Source organism: Manis javanica, chromosome X, assembly GCF_040802235.1.
Source record: "Manis javanica isolate MJ-LG chromosome X, MJ_LKY, whole genome shotgun sequence".
Lineage (NCBI taxonomy): Eukaryota > Metazoa > Chordata > Mammalia > Pholidota > Manidae > Manis > Manis javanica.
In genome coordinates this window covers 57,959,181-57,973,312 of record NC_133174.1, presented here as the reverse complement: position 1 = coordinate 57,973,312, position 14,132 = coordinate 57,959,181, and the positions used below count along the sequence as shown (strand labels likewise).

Genomic DNA, 14,132 nt, shown 5'->3' with positions numbered 1-14,132 from the left:
GTTTTGTTCATGATGGACACTGACATTATCTCAATTGTGATTATTTCAGGGTTGCATATGTTTCAAAACTTATTCAGCTGTATAGTTTAAATATGTACAACTTATTGTAGGTCAGTTATACCTCAATAAAACTGTTAAAAAGTAACTGAACCTCAAAAGGGGCAGGGATAGAAAGTGTTCTCTACTCTTGGTCAGTATCTTTAGGAAATAGACTTTCAAGTTCTTCAGTATTTACGTCTAAATGAAAAGAAAGCTATTTCACATATTTTCCTATCTCCAATGTGCACAAGAGAAATGGCAGTTCAGCCTGTCCATACCTTCACTCGAGCTGCAGTGCCTTCCATTCCACGGCTCTGAGTCTCTTTCCGCTTATCTGCGACCTCCCATTGTTTTTGGAGAGCGTCTTTGAGACGCTTGTTAGCAGCTGCTGCCTAAATAAAAATAGCTCATAGTAATGTTGAGTTGAAGGGTAAAAATAACATTTTAATTTCTAGCATATAAGTAAAGAAAAATAAAAAATTCAATGGGCTTGAGTTCCTACAGGAACCAAGTTTATAACTCTTCAAGTACATAATGTTGGCAAACAGCTACTGTTTTAGAGCCTAGGAAAGGCACACATTTCAAGGAAGTATTGTAAACTGAAAGTGTCAGGAAATGTCACATATCAATATCACTCTGCAATTTTTTTGGAAAGAAGCAAGCCCAATTGAAAAAAAATTCTTATTTGAATAGTACTATTTTCATCAGGTTTTTATCTGCTCACAATTTATGACATATAAATAGGGGTCAAGATTTAGATCCCTGGTTTCTCAGGGCACTGGATTATTTAAGGGATATTACTTTGCCAGCATCTAAGCCTGGAAGTGACAATACACTTGACCTAGCAGTTTGGATTTTCTTACCTCCTCAGTCTTACGTCTGAGCACATTAGACTGTTTTTGGAAGTTTCTTTCAAGTTTGAGCAGTTCATATTGCCTCTTACGGTTCTGAGAAGAAAAAAGTCAGACTTCTAATTTTTATTTAGCTAGCTAAGATAAAACCTTATAATATAACTAAAGAGTCTTTCAATGGTACAGTCCTTATGGAAAACAGAATGGGGATTCCTCAGAAAATTAAAAATAGAACTACCATAAATCCAGTAGTCACACTACTGGGTATATATTCCAAAGGAAATGAAATTAGTATCTTGAAGAGATATCTGTATTCCCATATTCACTGTAGCACTATTCACAATAACCAGGATATAGAAATGTGTTTGTCAACAGATGAATGGATAAAGAAAATGTTATATGTACAGACACATACACACACACACACACACACACCAAATGGAATATTATTCATCAAGAAGGAAATTCAACAAGAAGGAAATCCTGCCATTTGTAATAACATGGATAAACCTGGAAGTCATTATAGTAAGTGCAATAAACCAGACTGAGAAAGACAATACTGTATCTCACTTACATATGGAATCTAAAAAAGTCACTCTTAGAAACAGAGTTACCAGGTTATGAGGGACTGTAGGGGTGGGGAAAATGGGGGAAGTTTGGTCAACGGGTACAAATTTTCAGTTATAAGTTCTGGGGATCATTGTGTAGCATTAGTGACTATAGTTTATAATTATTATACACTTGAAATTTGCTAAAAGTTCTCACCAAACTGAATAAAAAAGGGTAACTATATGAAGTGATGGTTATGTTGCAATCAGCAAATATGACATCTCCAAATTTATTCTTCTCTTTCAAGATTCTTATGACTATTCTGGGTCACTTGTATTTCCATATGAATTTAATGAACAGCATATGAATTTCTGCAAATAAGCCAGATGTAATTTTGCCTGGGATAGTGTTGAATCTGTAAATCAATCTGGGGATTTATTCTATCTTAAGAGTATTAAGTCCATGAATATGGGTTTATTTAGATCTATTTATTTATTTAGATCTTTAATTATTCAAGATGTTTTGTAGTTTTTAGTGTATGTCTTACACTTGTTTTGTTAAATTTATTCCTAGTATTTTATTCTTATTGATGCTATTATAATGGAATTGTTTTAATTTCATATTCAAATTCTTATTTGCTAGTGTATAGAAACTGATTTTCATATATTGAACTTATGCAACCTTGCTGAACTCATGTATTAATTCTAATAGTTTTTTAGTAGACTCTCTAGGATTTTCTACATATAAAATCCTATGATATAAAATATCATCTGGTAACAGAAAAAGTTTTGCTTCTTCCTCTCCAAACTAATGCCTTTTATGTATTTTTCTTGCCTAAATGCCCTGGCTAGAGCCTCCAGAACATTGAATAGAAGTAGCAATCTTCTTTGTCTTGCTTCTGATTTTAGGGGGAAAGTAACTTATCTTTCACCATAAATATGATGTTAGCTGTGGGATTTTTTCATAAACGTCCTTTACCAAGTTGAGGAAATTCCCTTCTACTCCTCATGTCTTGAGTGTTTTTACCATAATATGGTGTTGGATTTTGTCAAATGCTATTTCTGTGTCTATTGAGTTGATCATGTATTTCTTGTCCTTTAATCTGCTGATATGATGTTTTACACTAATTGATTTTCAGATGTTAAAGACGACCTGCAATTTTTCAGATAAACTTACTTGGTCATGGTGTATCATTCTTTTTAATTTTTTAAAATGCATTACATTTTTATTATAAAAACTTATTTTTGAACAAGTAATACATACACATGATTTAAAATTAAAATTTTCCCTCTGTCCTGTCTGTTATCCACCCAGTTCCCTTCCCTGGAAACACCAATGTTATTAATAATAGAGTATTATTCTTTTTATATGTTGCTGGGTTCAGCTTTTTAGTATTATGTTGAAGATTTTCATGTCTATATTCTTAAGATATATTGTTCTGTAGTTTTCTTTTCTTGGGATGTCTTTGTATGCTTTTGGTACCACGTAAATACTGGCCTCATATCATGAGTTGGGAAGTGTCCCTATGCTTGTTTTTTGGAATAGTTTCTGAAAATTTGGTATTATTTCTTCTTTAAATGTTTGAAGGAACTTACCAGTGATGCCAGGATCTGAACTTTTCTTTCTGGTAAGTTTTACATTACTAACTTAATCCCTTGTTACAGGTCTGTAAAGAAAGACTTTCTATTTCTTCTTGAGTCAGTTTTGGTAGTTTTTTCTTTCCAATAATTTTTCCATTTCATCTGGGCTATCTGATTTGTTGGCATACAGTAGTTCATAGCATTCTCTTATAATCCTTTCCTTCTGAAAGACTAGTAGTGATGTTCCTGCTTTCATTCCGAATTTCAGTAATTTGAATTTTCTCTTTTTTTCTTGTTAAGCCTATCTAAAGGTTTGCCAGTATTTGTCAATCATTTCAAAGGACCAAATCTTGGTTTCATTGATTTTGTTTATTTTTCTATTCTCTATTTCATTAATTTCCACTGTAGACTTGAATACTTCCTTCCACTGACTAGCTTTTGGTTTAGTTTGCTCTCCTTTTTTCAATGTCTTAAAGTAGGAGGCTAGGTTATTGACATCTTTCATTTTTAATATAGGCATTTACAACTATAAATTTCCCTCTTAACACTGCTTTAGCTGCATCCCATGTTTTGGTATGTTATGTCCTTGTTTTTATCATCTCAGATTTTCCTTGTGATTTCTTCTTTGACTCACTATTTAATTAGGACTGTGTTAATTTCTTCGTATTTGTGAATTTCTCAAATTTCTTTCTGCTGTTGATTTCTTGTTTCATTCCATGTGACTGGAAAACATACCTTGTATTATTTCAATTCTTTTAAATTTATTGAGGCATGTTTTATGGCCTAACATATACTCTATCCTACAGAATGCTCAGTGTGCACTTGAGAATATATATCTTGCTATTGCTGGTTGGAGTGTTCTATAGATGTCTGTTAGGTTTAGTTTATAGTATTGTTGAAGTCTTTGATATCCTTGCTGATCTTGTGACTAATTGTTATATCCATTATTGAAAGTGAGGTACTGCAGTGTCTGAATATTAATGTTGACTTGTCTATGTCTCCTGTCATTTTTGTGTTTGCTACATGTATTCTGAGGCTTTGTTAGGTGCGTATATTTTCTATAATTGCTTTATCTTCCTGGTGGATTGACTTTTTTACCATTATAAAATAATCTTTTATTTCTATTAACATTTTGTGTTTAAAGTGTATTTTATTTGTATAGCCATTTCAGCTTTTACGGTTGATGTTTATATGGCAGGTCTTTTTCCATCCTGCTTTCAACCTCTCTGTATCTTTGAATCCATTATCTACCTTCTGTAAACAGCAAATTTTGTTATATATCTTGTTTTTTAATCCAGTCTGACAGTGTCTTTTGATTAGATTATTTAATTCACTCACATGTTTCTATTGACATGGTTAGATTTATGTTTAAGTTTACTTTTTGTTTTCTACATCTTATCTTTTTTGTTCCTCCATTCTTCTTTTATTGCTTTCTTTCATATTAAGTGAATATTAATATTTTGTAGTATAGCACATTAATTCCTTTAATGATTTCACTATATTTTGAGTTTTCTTAGTAATTGCTCTAGTGCTTATAATAAACATCTTGTCAGAATTCACTTCAGATAGTAACTTAATTAGTTTAATTCCAGTGAGACATAGAAACATTATCTCTATATAGCTGTTCTCCTCTTTTTATGCTATTGTTATGCATATTGCATCTATATGTAATCCCAAAATATATTTTTATAATTATTACTTTATACAGTTTATATTGTTTAAACAAGCTATGATGAAAGGAGAGGAAATATATATTTATAGAATTTGTTCTTATCTACCATTTCTGGTTCTCCTTTTTTCTTCCTGTAGATTCATATTACCATATGATGTCATTCTATACTCTAATACAACTTTGCTCCCAGCCACCTCCATTGTGCTGCTATTGTCAAATATATTACATATTTATATGTTATAGGCCCATCAATACAATTATGACAGATGATTTTATACACCTGTTTTTAAGTCAGTTAAGAAAAGAAAGGAGAAGAAATATACAATTATACTCTCTTTTAGAATTACCTACATAATATCTTTACTGGCACTTTTTGCTTTTGTGTTTTCTTTTTCTTTTTTGTGCAGATTCAAATTATTGTCTCGTACCACTTGCTTTCATTCTGAAGTTCTTTTAGTATTTCTTATAAGGTAGGTATACTAAAAACAAATTCACTTAGCTTCTGTTTACATGGGAATGTCTTTATTTTGCCTTCATTTTAAAAAGAAAACTGCTGTCTGTTAAGATTCTTGGATGACAGTATTTTAGTTCAGCACTTTGAATATGTTGTCCTACTGCCTTCTGGCCTCCATTGTTTTTGATGAGAAGTCATCTGTTAAATTTTACTGGGGTTTCTTTGTATATGATAAGTCATTTTATCTTGCTGCTTTCAAGGATTTTTGTCTTTGTTTTTCAACATTTTGACATGATGTCTCTTGGTATGGATCCCCTTGCATTTTTTCTGTATGGGGTTCACTGAGCTTCTTGGATGAGTAGATTAATGTTTTCATCAAATTTAGAAAAATTTCAGCCATTATATGTGAGTATTTTTACTGCTATTTGATTTATTGTTCTCATTGAGCTATCAGTTTCCTCTAAATTGTTCACCACCAAAATTTCCATTGTTTTGGACAGCCTTTTAGGTTTTAATTTTCCCACACTCTGTCTTCAAATAAAGTCAGTCCCCTTAGGTAAGGCTGCATTCCTGTAGCTGTTCCTATGGCCTGCCTCTCCCCCTGGGCAGAACCTCTGAACCACAGCTCAGGACCTGTGGGTGGGGACAGCAGTTCACTTTTCTGAGTGATGTTTCTGTTCTATGAGTAAGGTACTGGGAAGGAGCAGTATAGCCTGTTTTTCTTTGCTTGCCTGTACTAACATCCTATGATTAGATAGGCTGCAGTAATCAGCTCTAGTATTCCTGACCTTATGCAGCAGGGTTATAGCTTCTAGCCTACACATGGGGGCTAGGTGGAAGAAAGGATACCCAGACTGTCTTGGCTGCTCTTGCCTAAAATAGAGCTTCAGCAACATGGAGCTGCAGGGGATGAAAAAGAAAAAAACATAGCCATAGATTGGAAGCTGGGGGGTAAGGAGAGGGAGTTAGTCAGGGCTAAAATGCCACAGACTCTTGCTTCTTATTGAGATTTACTAGATATGCTTGAATTATCATTGGTTTGCTGTATGCCTTAGGATGATTTCCAGAGACTTTTAATGGTTGTTTTTGTAAGTTTCACCAGATGTCCTTTTACTGGGAAGAGTCCACAAAGCTCCTCACATCACTAATCCAAAAGTACTTTTCTCTGTATTTCTTGACCCAAAATATCACATTCTGGTCCATTCTAAAAATTTCTCCAAATCAATGTCCTCTCCAAAAACGCTGTTACTACTCTAATTCAGGCCTTTACTATCTTTCTGGATGATGCAATATCATAACTGGTGTTCTGGCCTCCAGTTTCTCAATAGTTCAGTTTGTTCTATACATTACTCTTAGATGTATCTTTCTAAAGCAGTACTTTACTGATATCACTTTGTTTCTCAAAAACTACAAATCTTTGTACCACTAACAAAGTTCAAACTTCTTGGATCTTTAACAATACAGCTTTGACTTGTCTTTTTAATGGAATCTTCTACTATTCTTTATCCCACCTGGAACATTCACCATTCCTTGACCATGCCTATAAAGTTGTTGTCTCTGTTATCCTCCCTGTTATTCAAGGCCTGTTCACCTATCATCTTTTCATTCCAACTAGAACTGTGCTTCCCTTTTAAAATTACTTTGGTTTTTTTTTCTCATGCATCATTATCAATTTTCTCTTGGCTTCTGCCTTCCATCATTTGAAACTGCTGAAGTCCCTTCTGGCCTAAGAGCTCTTGCCTATTTCTCCCTCTCACATTCACCTAGTCTCAAGTCTTTAAGTCCACAGCCAAGTTTCTTGTAAGTTATCTATAGGCACTCCATTTTCTCCTCTCCTTTCTTCAAACCATTGCCACTTGTCTCTTCTTGCTGAAGTCATTTATGGCTCTTAGTTGTTGTATCTAGGGCTCATATCTCAGCCCTCTACCTAATTGATTTTGATCTCTGGGAAATATAACCCTATTGATCACTCCTTCTTTGTAGAAAACCTTGACACTTCACTGGGGAATGCCTCTTTAGTCTGTAAGCCTCTTGAGGTCAAAGTCTGTATCTGCCTTAGTCATTGAGGAAGCACCCATTGCCCAGTGTGGTGTTGGCCCTATAACAAGCATATGATAATTGTCTAATAAATGGCTCCCTTGCCATCTCTGACACCTACTCCAGTCATACACCTATTTCTCTAGCCCTCATTTACAAGTGACTCGTCTTCTTCTATCCTCTACTTAAATACTTTCTCTTCCCCAAGGTCTGTCTTTGATCCTCCTATTTCATGCTACAGGCTTGTCTTTGGGTTACCTCATTCTTTTTTTTTTCATTCTAATCTTTTTCCCTTCACCTATTTCACCCATCCCTCCACTCACCTATCCTGTGGTAACCACTGTGTGTTCTCTGTGTTCATGAGTCTGTTTTGTTTGTTTTGTTTTTTTAGATTCCACATATAAGTGAAATCATATGGTATTTGTATTTCTCCATCTGATTTATTTCACTTGGCATAATACCCTCTAGTCCATCCATGTTACAATGGTAAGATTTCATTCTTTTTAATGGCTAATATTTCATTATATATATGTACCACATCTTTTTTAACCATTCATCTATTTGATGAGACTTTTAGGTTGTTTCCATGTTATGATTATTGTAAATAATGCTGCAATAAACACTAGAGGGCATATATCTTTTCAGATTATTGATTTTGTTTTCTTTGGGTAAATTCCCAGAAGTAAAATTACTGGGTCATATGGCATTTCTATTTTTAGTTTTTTGAGAAACATCTATGCTACTTTCCTTAGTGGTTGCACCGATTTGCAATCCCACCAGCAGTGTACAGGGTTCCCTTTTCTTCACATCCTTGCCAACATACTTTGGTATTATAGACCATTTGTGAAGCATAGATCTCTTTAATCCTTGGATTGGAGAAAACCATGCTTATGTCTAACCTTTCCCTTTAGACAAGACATTCTTTAAGGGCAGAGCACATATTACTTATCTTTCTATTTCCCATGGTATCTAGTGGATAGTATCTTACACACAGTAGATGTTAACAACTAGCTGCTAAATTCATGAATGTGTCATATTTTTGGAAACATCAGTTGTTCAAAGAGAAGCTTTAATGTTATTCATCCCAGAGAAGGGTTTATTAAGCAGGCCTTTGAGATGTTGTAGTTACTTACTTGTTCTTTTAACTGGATTACTTCTTTGTCTTTTTGTTGCTTCCATTGTCTAAACTTCTCAGCATCCTCTTTCAGCTGACGCATTAACTGTACACGCTGGTTTTTCATCACCTGTAAACAAAAACCAGTACAAATATTAGTTATCTTTACTTATTCTAGGCTGATGTACAGATGGATAGACTAATCATTAAGAAGAAAGAAAACCCAGAGCTAATCTCAGAAGACTGCCAACAGGTTTTCTGATTAGGCTTGCAATACCCCTTGCTATGCTTGCACAGGGTTTCCAAGAGTGTAGACTACACAAATGAACACTGAAGAAATAAAAGAAAAAATGTACTTACAAGGTAAATCTAGCCCTAAGTTCGCTGTGTATAAATGAAATTTCAAGGAAATATCTACTAAGCCTCAAGGACAAATTCACCTAGCAACAATTATATTCTAAAGGTTTCAGTACAAGTGGCCTGTAACCACCATTTTGCAGATGTCAGAAGTTGAAGATTCAATAACTGAAAATTTTCTCAGTGTCTATCACTTTGCAACTATTTTATGAAACTATTCCATATGACCATGGAAGATGGTCAGAATATCACCACTAAATATTAAGGTATCTTTGCTCTTTGGTTTCATAGAATCTAACATTGAACTCCAAATGTCAAGGTAGGGTTTGATTATTCAGATTCTAGATGACTACAAGCACAACGTCCTGCAAAAGGGACATTTGTGGAGATTCACACACTGGAAATGATGGCCCTGCCTGCAACTTTTTCACCTGAAAACACCTCTGTAGTATAATTCTAAATGGAATACCTATGCTTGTAAGTTTCAAGAGGGTAAATGAAAGGATGAGAGTTTATTACCTGTATCTCCTGGTTCAGTTTGGAGACAGTATGTTCTGTTGATTCTTTCAGCTTCAGAAGTTTTGATTGTTCATTCAGTTTCTTCTTCAGATCAGCTATTTGACCCTCTAGTTCCTGGAGACGTTTGCGGCGGCGCTCACTCAACCTAAAGACAGATAGTGTACGAATGAAGACTAGCAGCAGCAAAGCCTGACTTCAAAAGACATAATGTTAGACTCTCTGGTTCACAATACTGATATATATAAAATTGGTGACCAGTCACATAGCTACATTTAATAATGAATATCACCCAACAAGCAAAACTGTCTCAATAATGGGAGCTTAATACAAAGAGTAAAACAACAAATTTTTGAGTATGTAACAATGCAATTGCCTTAGTACACCATTCCTACACCACTCTGTGTTAAAAGGATGATTCTTTGAAGGCGTTTCACTTCACTTTAGCTCTAAGGAATAATTCAGATGTTTGTTATACAAGCTTAAAATAGAAGGTAAACATCTGGCATAATTTCAAAGAACACAAACTTTAAACTCAATAGATAGAGTCACTGAGTAAAAGGAAGGTAGAATAGCATATAAAGCAGAGGTCTGAGGAAGAGTAGGATATTCTGGTTATCCATCTTGGTTTTATTCTTGACTAAGGGATGACTAGATTGAATTTTCATTTACTACTCTGGACATTAATTTTATTCACAAGCTAATTAACCATCAGTTGCAGGAACAAAGAAACTATTGCTGACTGGTAGCTCTGATACACTTTCAAAATCCAGCTCAAATGCTAACTTCTTACATAGCCTTTCTTGATTATACCAGCCTAAACTGGTAGCTCCTGCCTCTGACATCTTAAAGCAATTCTGCCTAGGAAATTAATTTGGCCTCTAATCATATGCTGTGTTATGACATTCTTTTACTGAGATGTTATTTAAAATCTCAATTACTTAACTTTTCTTTTGTTTAGGTCTCTTCCACAACTATGTTTAAATCCTGTGGGGGCAGGAAATGGCTTTTACTTCTCTTTCCTTTATAACTCCTCATACATAGTAGGGACTTGAAATAATATTTATTGGCTTTATTCTTACTTGGCTTGGTTGACATCTTTCTTTGTTGTCTGAAGTTCAAGAACCAGTTCTTCCTTTTCCTTTTGCAGATGGATGACTTCCAATTCTAGATTTTTTATGTTATCCTAGCAATGTTATAGGTCAGAGAGAAAGAAAGCATATAAGACAGGAAGAAAATCACTTCAATATTCCACATCTTAAGGAACTATGCATTCAATTTTACCACTTCAATTGCACACTAAAAACATCTGTACCTGATTTGATGGAGATTAAGTTATGTAATGGGAAAAGTATGGACTTAGAATCTAAAGGCCTGTGTTTTAACCTTGACTCTTAAAGAAGTCACTTCATCTCTTTTAGCCTTAGTTTCTTTACAGAAAAGAGTTAATATAGCTGGCCTGAGAGTGCTATTCTTAAAAAGTCCTGCTTGCAAGGTTGACCCATGGCTCATGTCTGGGACCTTGGATTTTGGTAGGGTCCGTTATTCCTTAATTTATACAAGTGGCTCACTATGCCTAAACTGTGCAAACACTATCTTCCTTGATGGACACCATTTCACACATGTTGCCACAAATCATTGCTGGAGGAATTAAGTACATACTATTACTCCATTGGGAGAAGACTCTTGGAAGATTGCACCTGGTTTCTGTCAGACTTTGCCCCCTGTGCCTCTTCCCTTGGTTGATTTTGCTTTGTATCTTCCACTGCAATAAATCTTAGCTGTGAGTGTGACTAATATGTTGAGTACTGTGAGTCCTCTCAGTGACTTGTTGAATCCTGGACGTGGTCTTGAGGAACCCTGAGAGTTTCTCTATCTATGTAAACAATTAACAATACCACTTACCTCATAGGGGTTGTTGGGAAGATCAAATTTAAAAAAAAGTAAAGACATTGTGTACACTATAAAGAGCTGCATAAACATTCCTATATTTAGAATTTTCAAAGGTATGTATTTAATAGCAACTTCAGTTCTGCATTCATTTAAGAAACATACTAGAAACTGAAGTTTAGTATTTCCAAGATTGGGAAAACCCAAAGAACAGATCCCTTTCTTTTCTAATAAACAAAAAAGATGAAAGGCAACTAGTTGAATGATTGGTTGGTAGCCAAGAATATTATATGCAGACCCTAGACTAGTACTAAAATGACACAAAAAGGCAGAGGCAGGTTAGGTGGGGCTGTAACAGAAAAGCTTTCTAAATAGGCAAGAGCTGTTCTCCATGAGATATACTGAGCCACTACAGTATAACCAATGAAAATCAATCTCATTGCTTTATAGTTACCCTGCAAATTTAAACTGCAATAACATACGTGTGTGTATGTAATACACTTATAGAAGTAACACATGAAAAAATTCTTGTAAAAAATAATCCAGATAATACATACAAATGGCAAGCTCCCTTAAATGCCTCCCCATGCCAAAATTCCAGTCCCTTCTCCAAAAGTAACCACTATTATCAGCTTGGGCTAGAACTTGTAGACATTATTTTTTCAGAAATTTACTTATTGTAGATATTTGCACATATATGTGTACACTATATTGTGACAAATGTCTAGAATATATAATATGCAAATAAAAATAATATATAATATAGATATACATATACATACATACATGAATGTGTGTATGCACACTGAAATGTGTTAAAGATAAATAGAATTGCATTATATGTATATATTATTCTGTAACTTCTTTTTTTAAACTTGGTTTTGTAGATTTATTTATATCAGTGCATAAGGATCTATCTCATTCTTTTTTCTTACCATAATGAAATATTCTTGTACATGCCTTTTATGCATATGTGCAAGGTTTTTTCTAGGGTAGAGACAAGTAAATTACATGGTCAGGGGGAAATCTTTTCAATTTCAATAGATGCTGGCAAATTGTTCTCTGAAGTGGCTATTCCAATTTACACTCTTACTGGCTATCTAGGAGAGCACATTTTCCTGCACCTCTATCAACATTTTATATTACCACACTTTAAAATTTTTACCAGTTGGATGGTGAAAATATTATCTCTTCACTATATATGCTGTGTTCAGGTGATAATTGTCTCACTGACTCTACAAGGGGTATCACTGAAATATTTAAGTCCTGGGCTACTATAAGTTATGGAAATCTTCATTAATCAGAACCCTATGTTCTCAAATTTTTCTACAGTAGTTCTTCACAGTGTAGGAAAAATACTGTTTAGAAGAAAAAACTACCTTTATTTCCTGTTAAAAGAGAGTGATGAGTGATTTATATGTGATTAAAAGGTACTGTTTACATTAAGAATTTAATTCCTCTTAAGTTTAAGGTTTGGGAGTTCAAGTATATTTGATCTAAGGGAAAAAGGAGAGGATATCTTACTACAGCTCTAGCTCTAGCTCATTACTAGCACCTATTCATAGGGTTAGAAGTGTACCCAGGGGAACATATGTCCTGTGTTTCTAGGCAAGAGTACGAGAGGAATAATTTCTCAGCTTGATCATTAATCCTTTGTTTACCCTGGGAAGGTCAAAATATATTCAACCTAAAAAAAGCTGCATTTTATGTCCTGTTAACATGGAAGACTGAGCTACATATTTAACTTGCTCCCTCCTGAAATCCCACTGAAATGGACCAAGCTAAGGATATATATATATATCAGCAAAGATGAAGAGAGCAGCCAAGAGATATAAACATCTTTTGGAGGAGGAAAATAGGTGGGTAAGTGGTAACTGACTTAGAAGAGTAGGAAAAAAAAGTGCTAAAATATGACTCTTATAGGACAAATGCCAGGAGACAAGCCAGTTCCTACCACAGGATCACAGAGAAGAGCAGAGGTTTCCTCTCTGGAGTGGCTGGACCTGACAGGCTGGACATACAGACAGCAGACATTGTAGAAGGCAGGGATAAAGTATCACACTCCTGAAAGAGGATTAAATAAAGTGGAGTTCCCACCAACTCCCTTATTTTCTCTGGATTACCAGAAATAAGGCATACCACCACTCTGCCTACACAACTTCACGCAGGAGAGTGAAATATTTCTTTGGCGGAAACTGACCAGCCCAAGAGAAACCCATGCATACAGACCTTTCTATTGACTTCTAGTGCTACACTGTTAAATATGAAAGGAGAGCCAAAGATCACTGGAAATTGGAGGAAAGCTTCTTACATGAAAGAAAGACTAAAACAAAAGCACTAAAGAAAGGACTTTGGAGGAATCAGAAGCAAGGTAGGAAAGAAGAAAAACTTGACAAAATTTAATTACTATACTTAGAGATGAATACTGCATCTATGAGAAAAACAGTAGAAAAAAGAACAAAGGATTAAAAAAATCTTAGAAATTAATAGGCAAATTTAAAAAAATCACCACAAGGAGTGGAAGGAAATCTACCAGCGTGTGGAATAAAAAGACAAAGAAATAGAAAATAGGAGGGAGGAGATAAAAAAAGCACAGGCTAAATCTAAGAGATTAAATAGCTGCCTAAGAGGAGTACAGGAAAAGAGAGACAGAGAAAATGGAGAAGGGGCATTATTAAAGAAATAATATAAGAAAACTTTTCATTAAAGGAGAATACAAATTTCTAGATGGAAAGGACCTAACAAATACTAAGCACAAGTGAGAAAAGACGCATACCAAGGCACATCACTGTGAAATTAAATAACACTTGGGGGCAAAGAAAAGCTCTTGAAAGTTTCTAGAGAAAAAAAAAGGTCAAATAAAAAGAATCAGGAATTATAACAGATTTCTCAACAGCACCACTGCAAATAGAAGACAATAGAGCAAAGCCTTCAAAATTCTGAAGAAAAATGATTTCCACTATACAATTCTAAACCCAGCCAAACTAATAAGTATAACAATAATAAGCTATTTTCAGATTTACAATTGTTTAAAACATTTTCCTGTCATGTACATTTTCTTAGAAAGCTATTG

General features: G+C 34.5%; 1 protein-coding gene across 5 annotated transcripts in view; it reads right to left on the bottom strand.

Annotated features, from left to right (window-relative positions):
• KIF4A (kinesin family member 4A) overlaps window positions 1-14,132 on the bottom strand; it is a 153,010-nt gene that overhangs the window by 40,376 nt on the left and 98,502 nt on the right. For all 5 annotated transcript variants that reach the window (XM_037002940.1, XM_037002939.2, XM_073227791.1 and 2 more), the window contains 5 exons: window positions 10,252-10,355; window positions 9,173-9,317; window positions 8,316-8,426; window positions 903-986; window positions 318-431 (listed from right to left, as the gene is read on the bottom strand). In XM_037002940.1, the coding sequence (XP_036858835.1) occupies window positions 318-431; window positions 903-986; window positions 8,316-8,426; window positions 9,173-9,317; window positions 10,252-10,355 (558 nt within the window). The remainder of the gene's footprint in view (window positions 1-317; window positions 432-902; window positions 987-8,315; window positions 8,427-9,172; window positions 9,318-10,251; window positions 10,356-14,132) is intronic.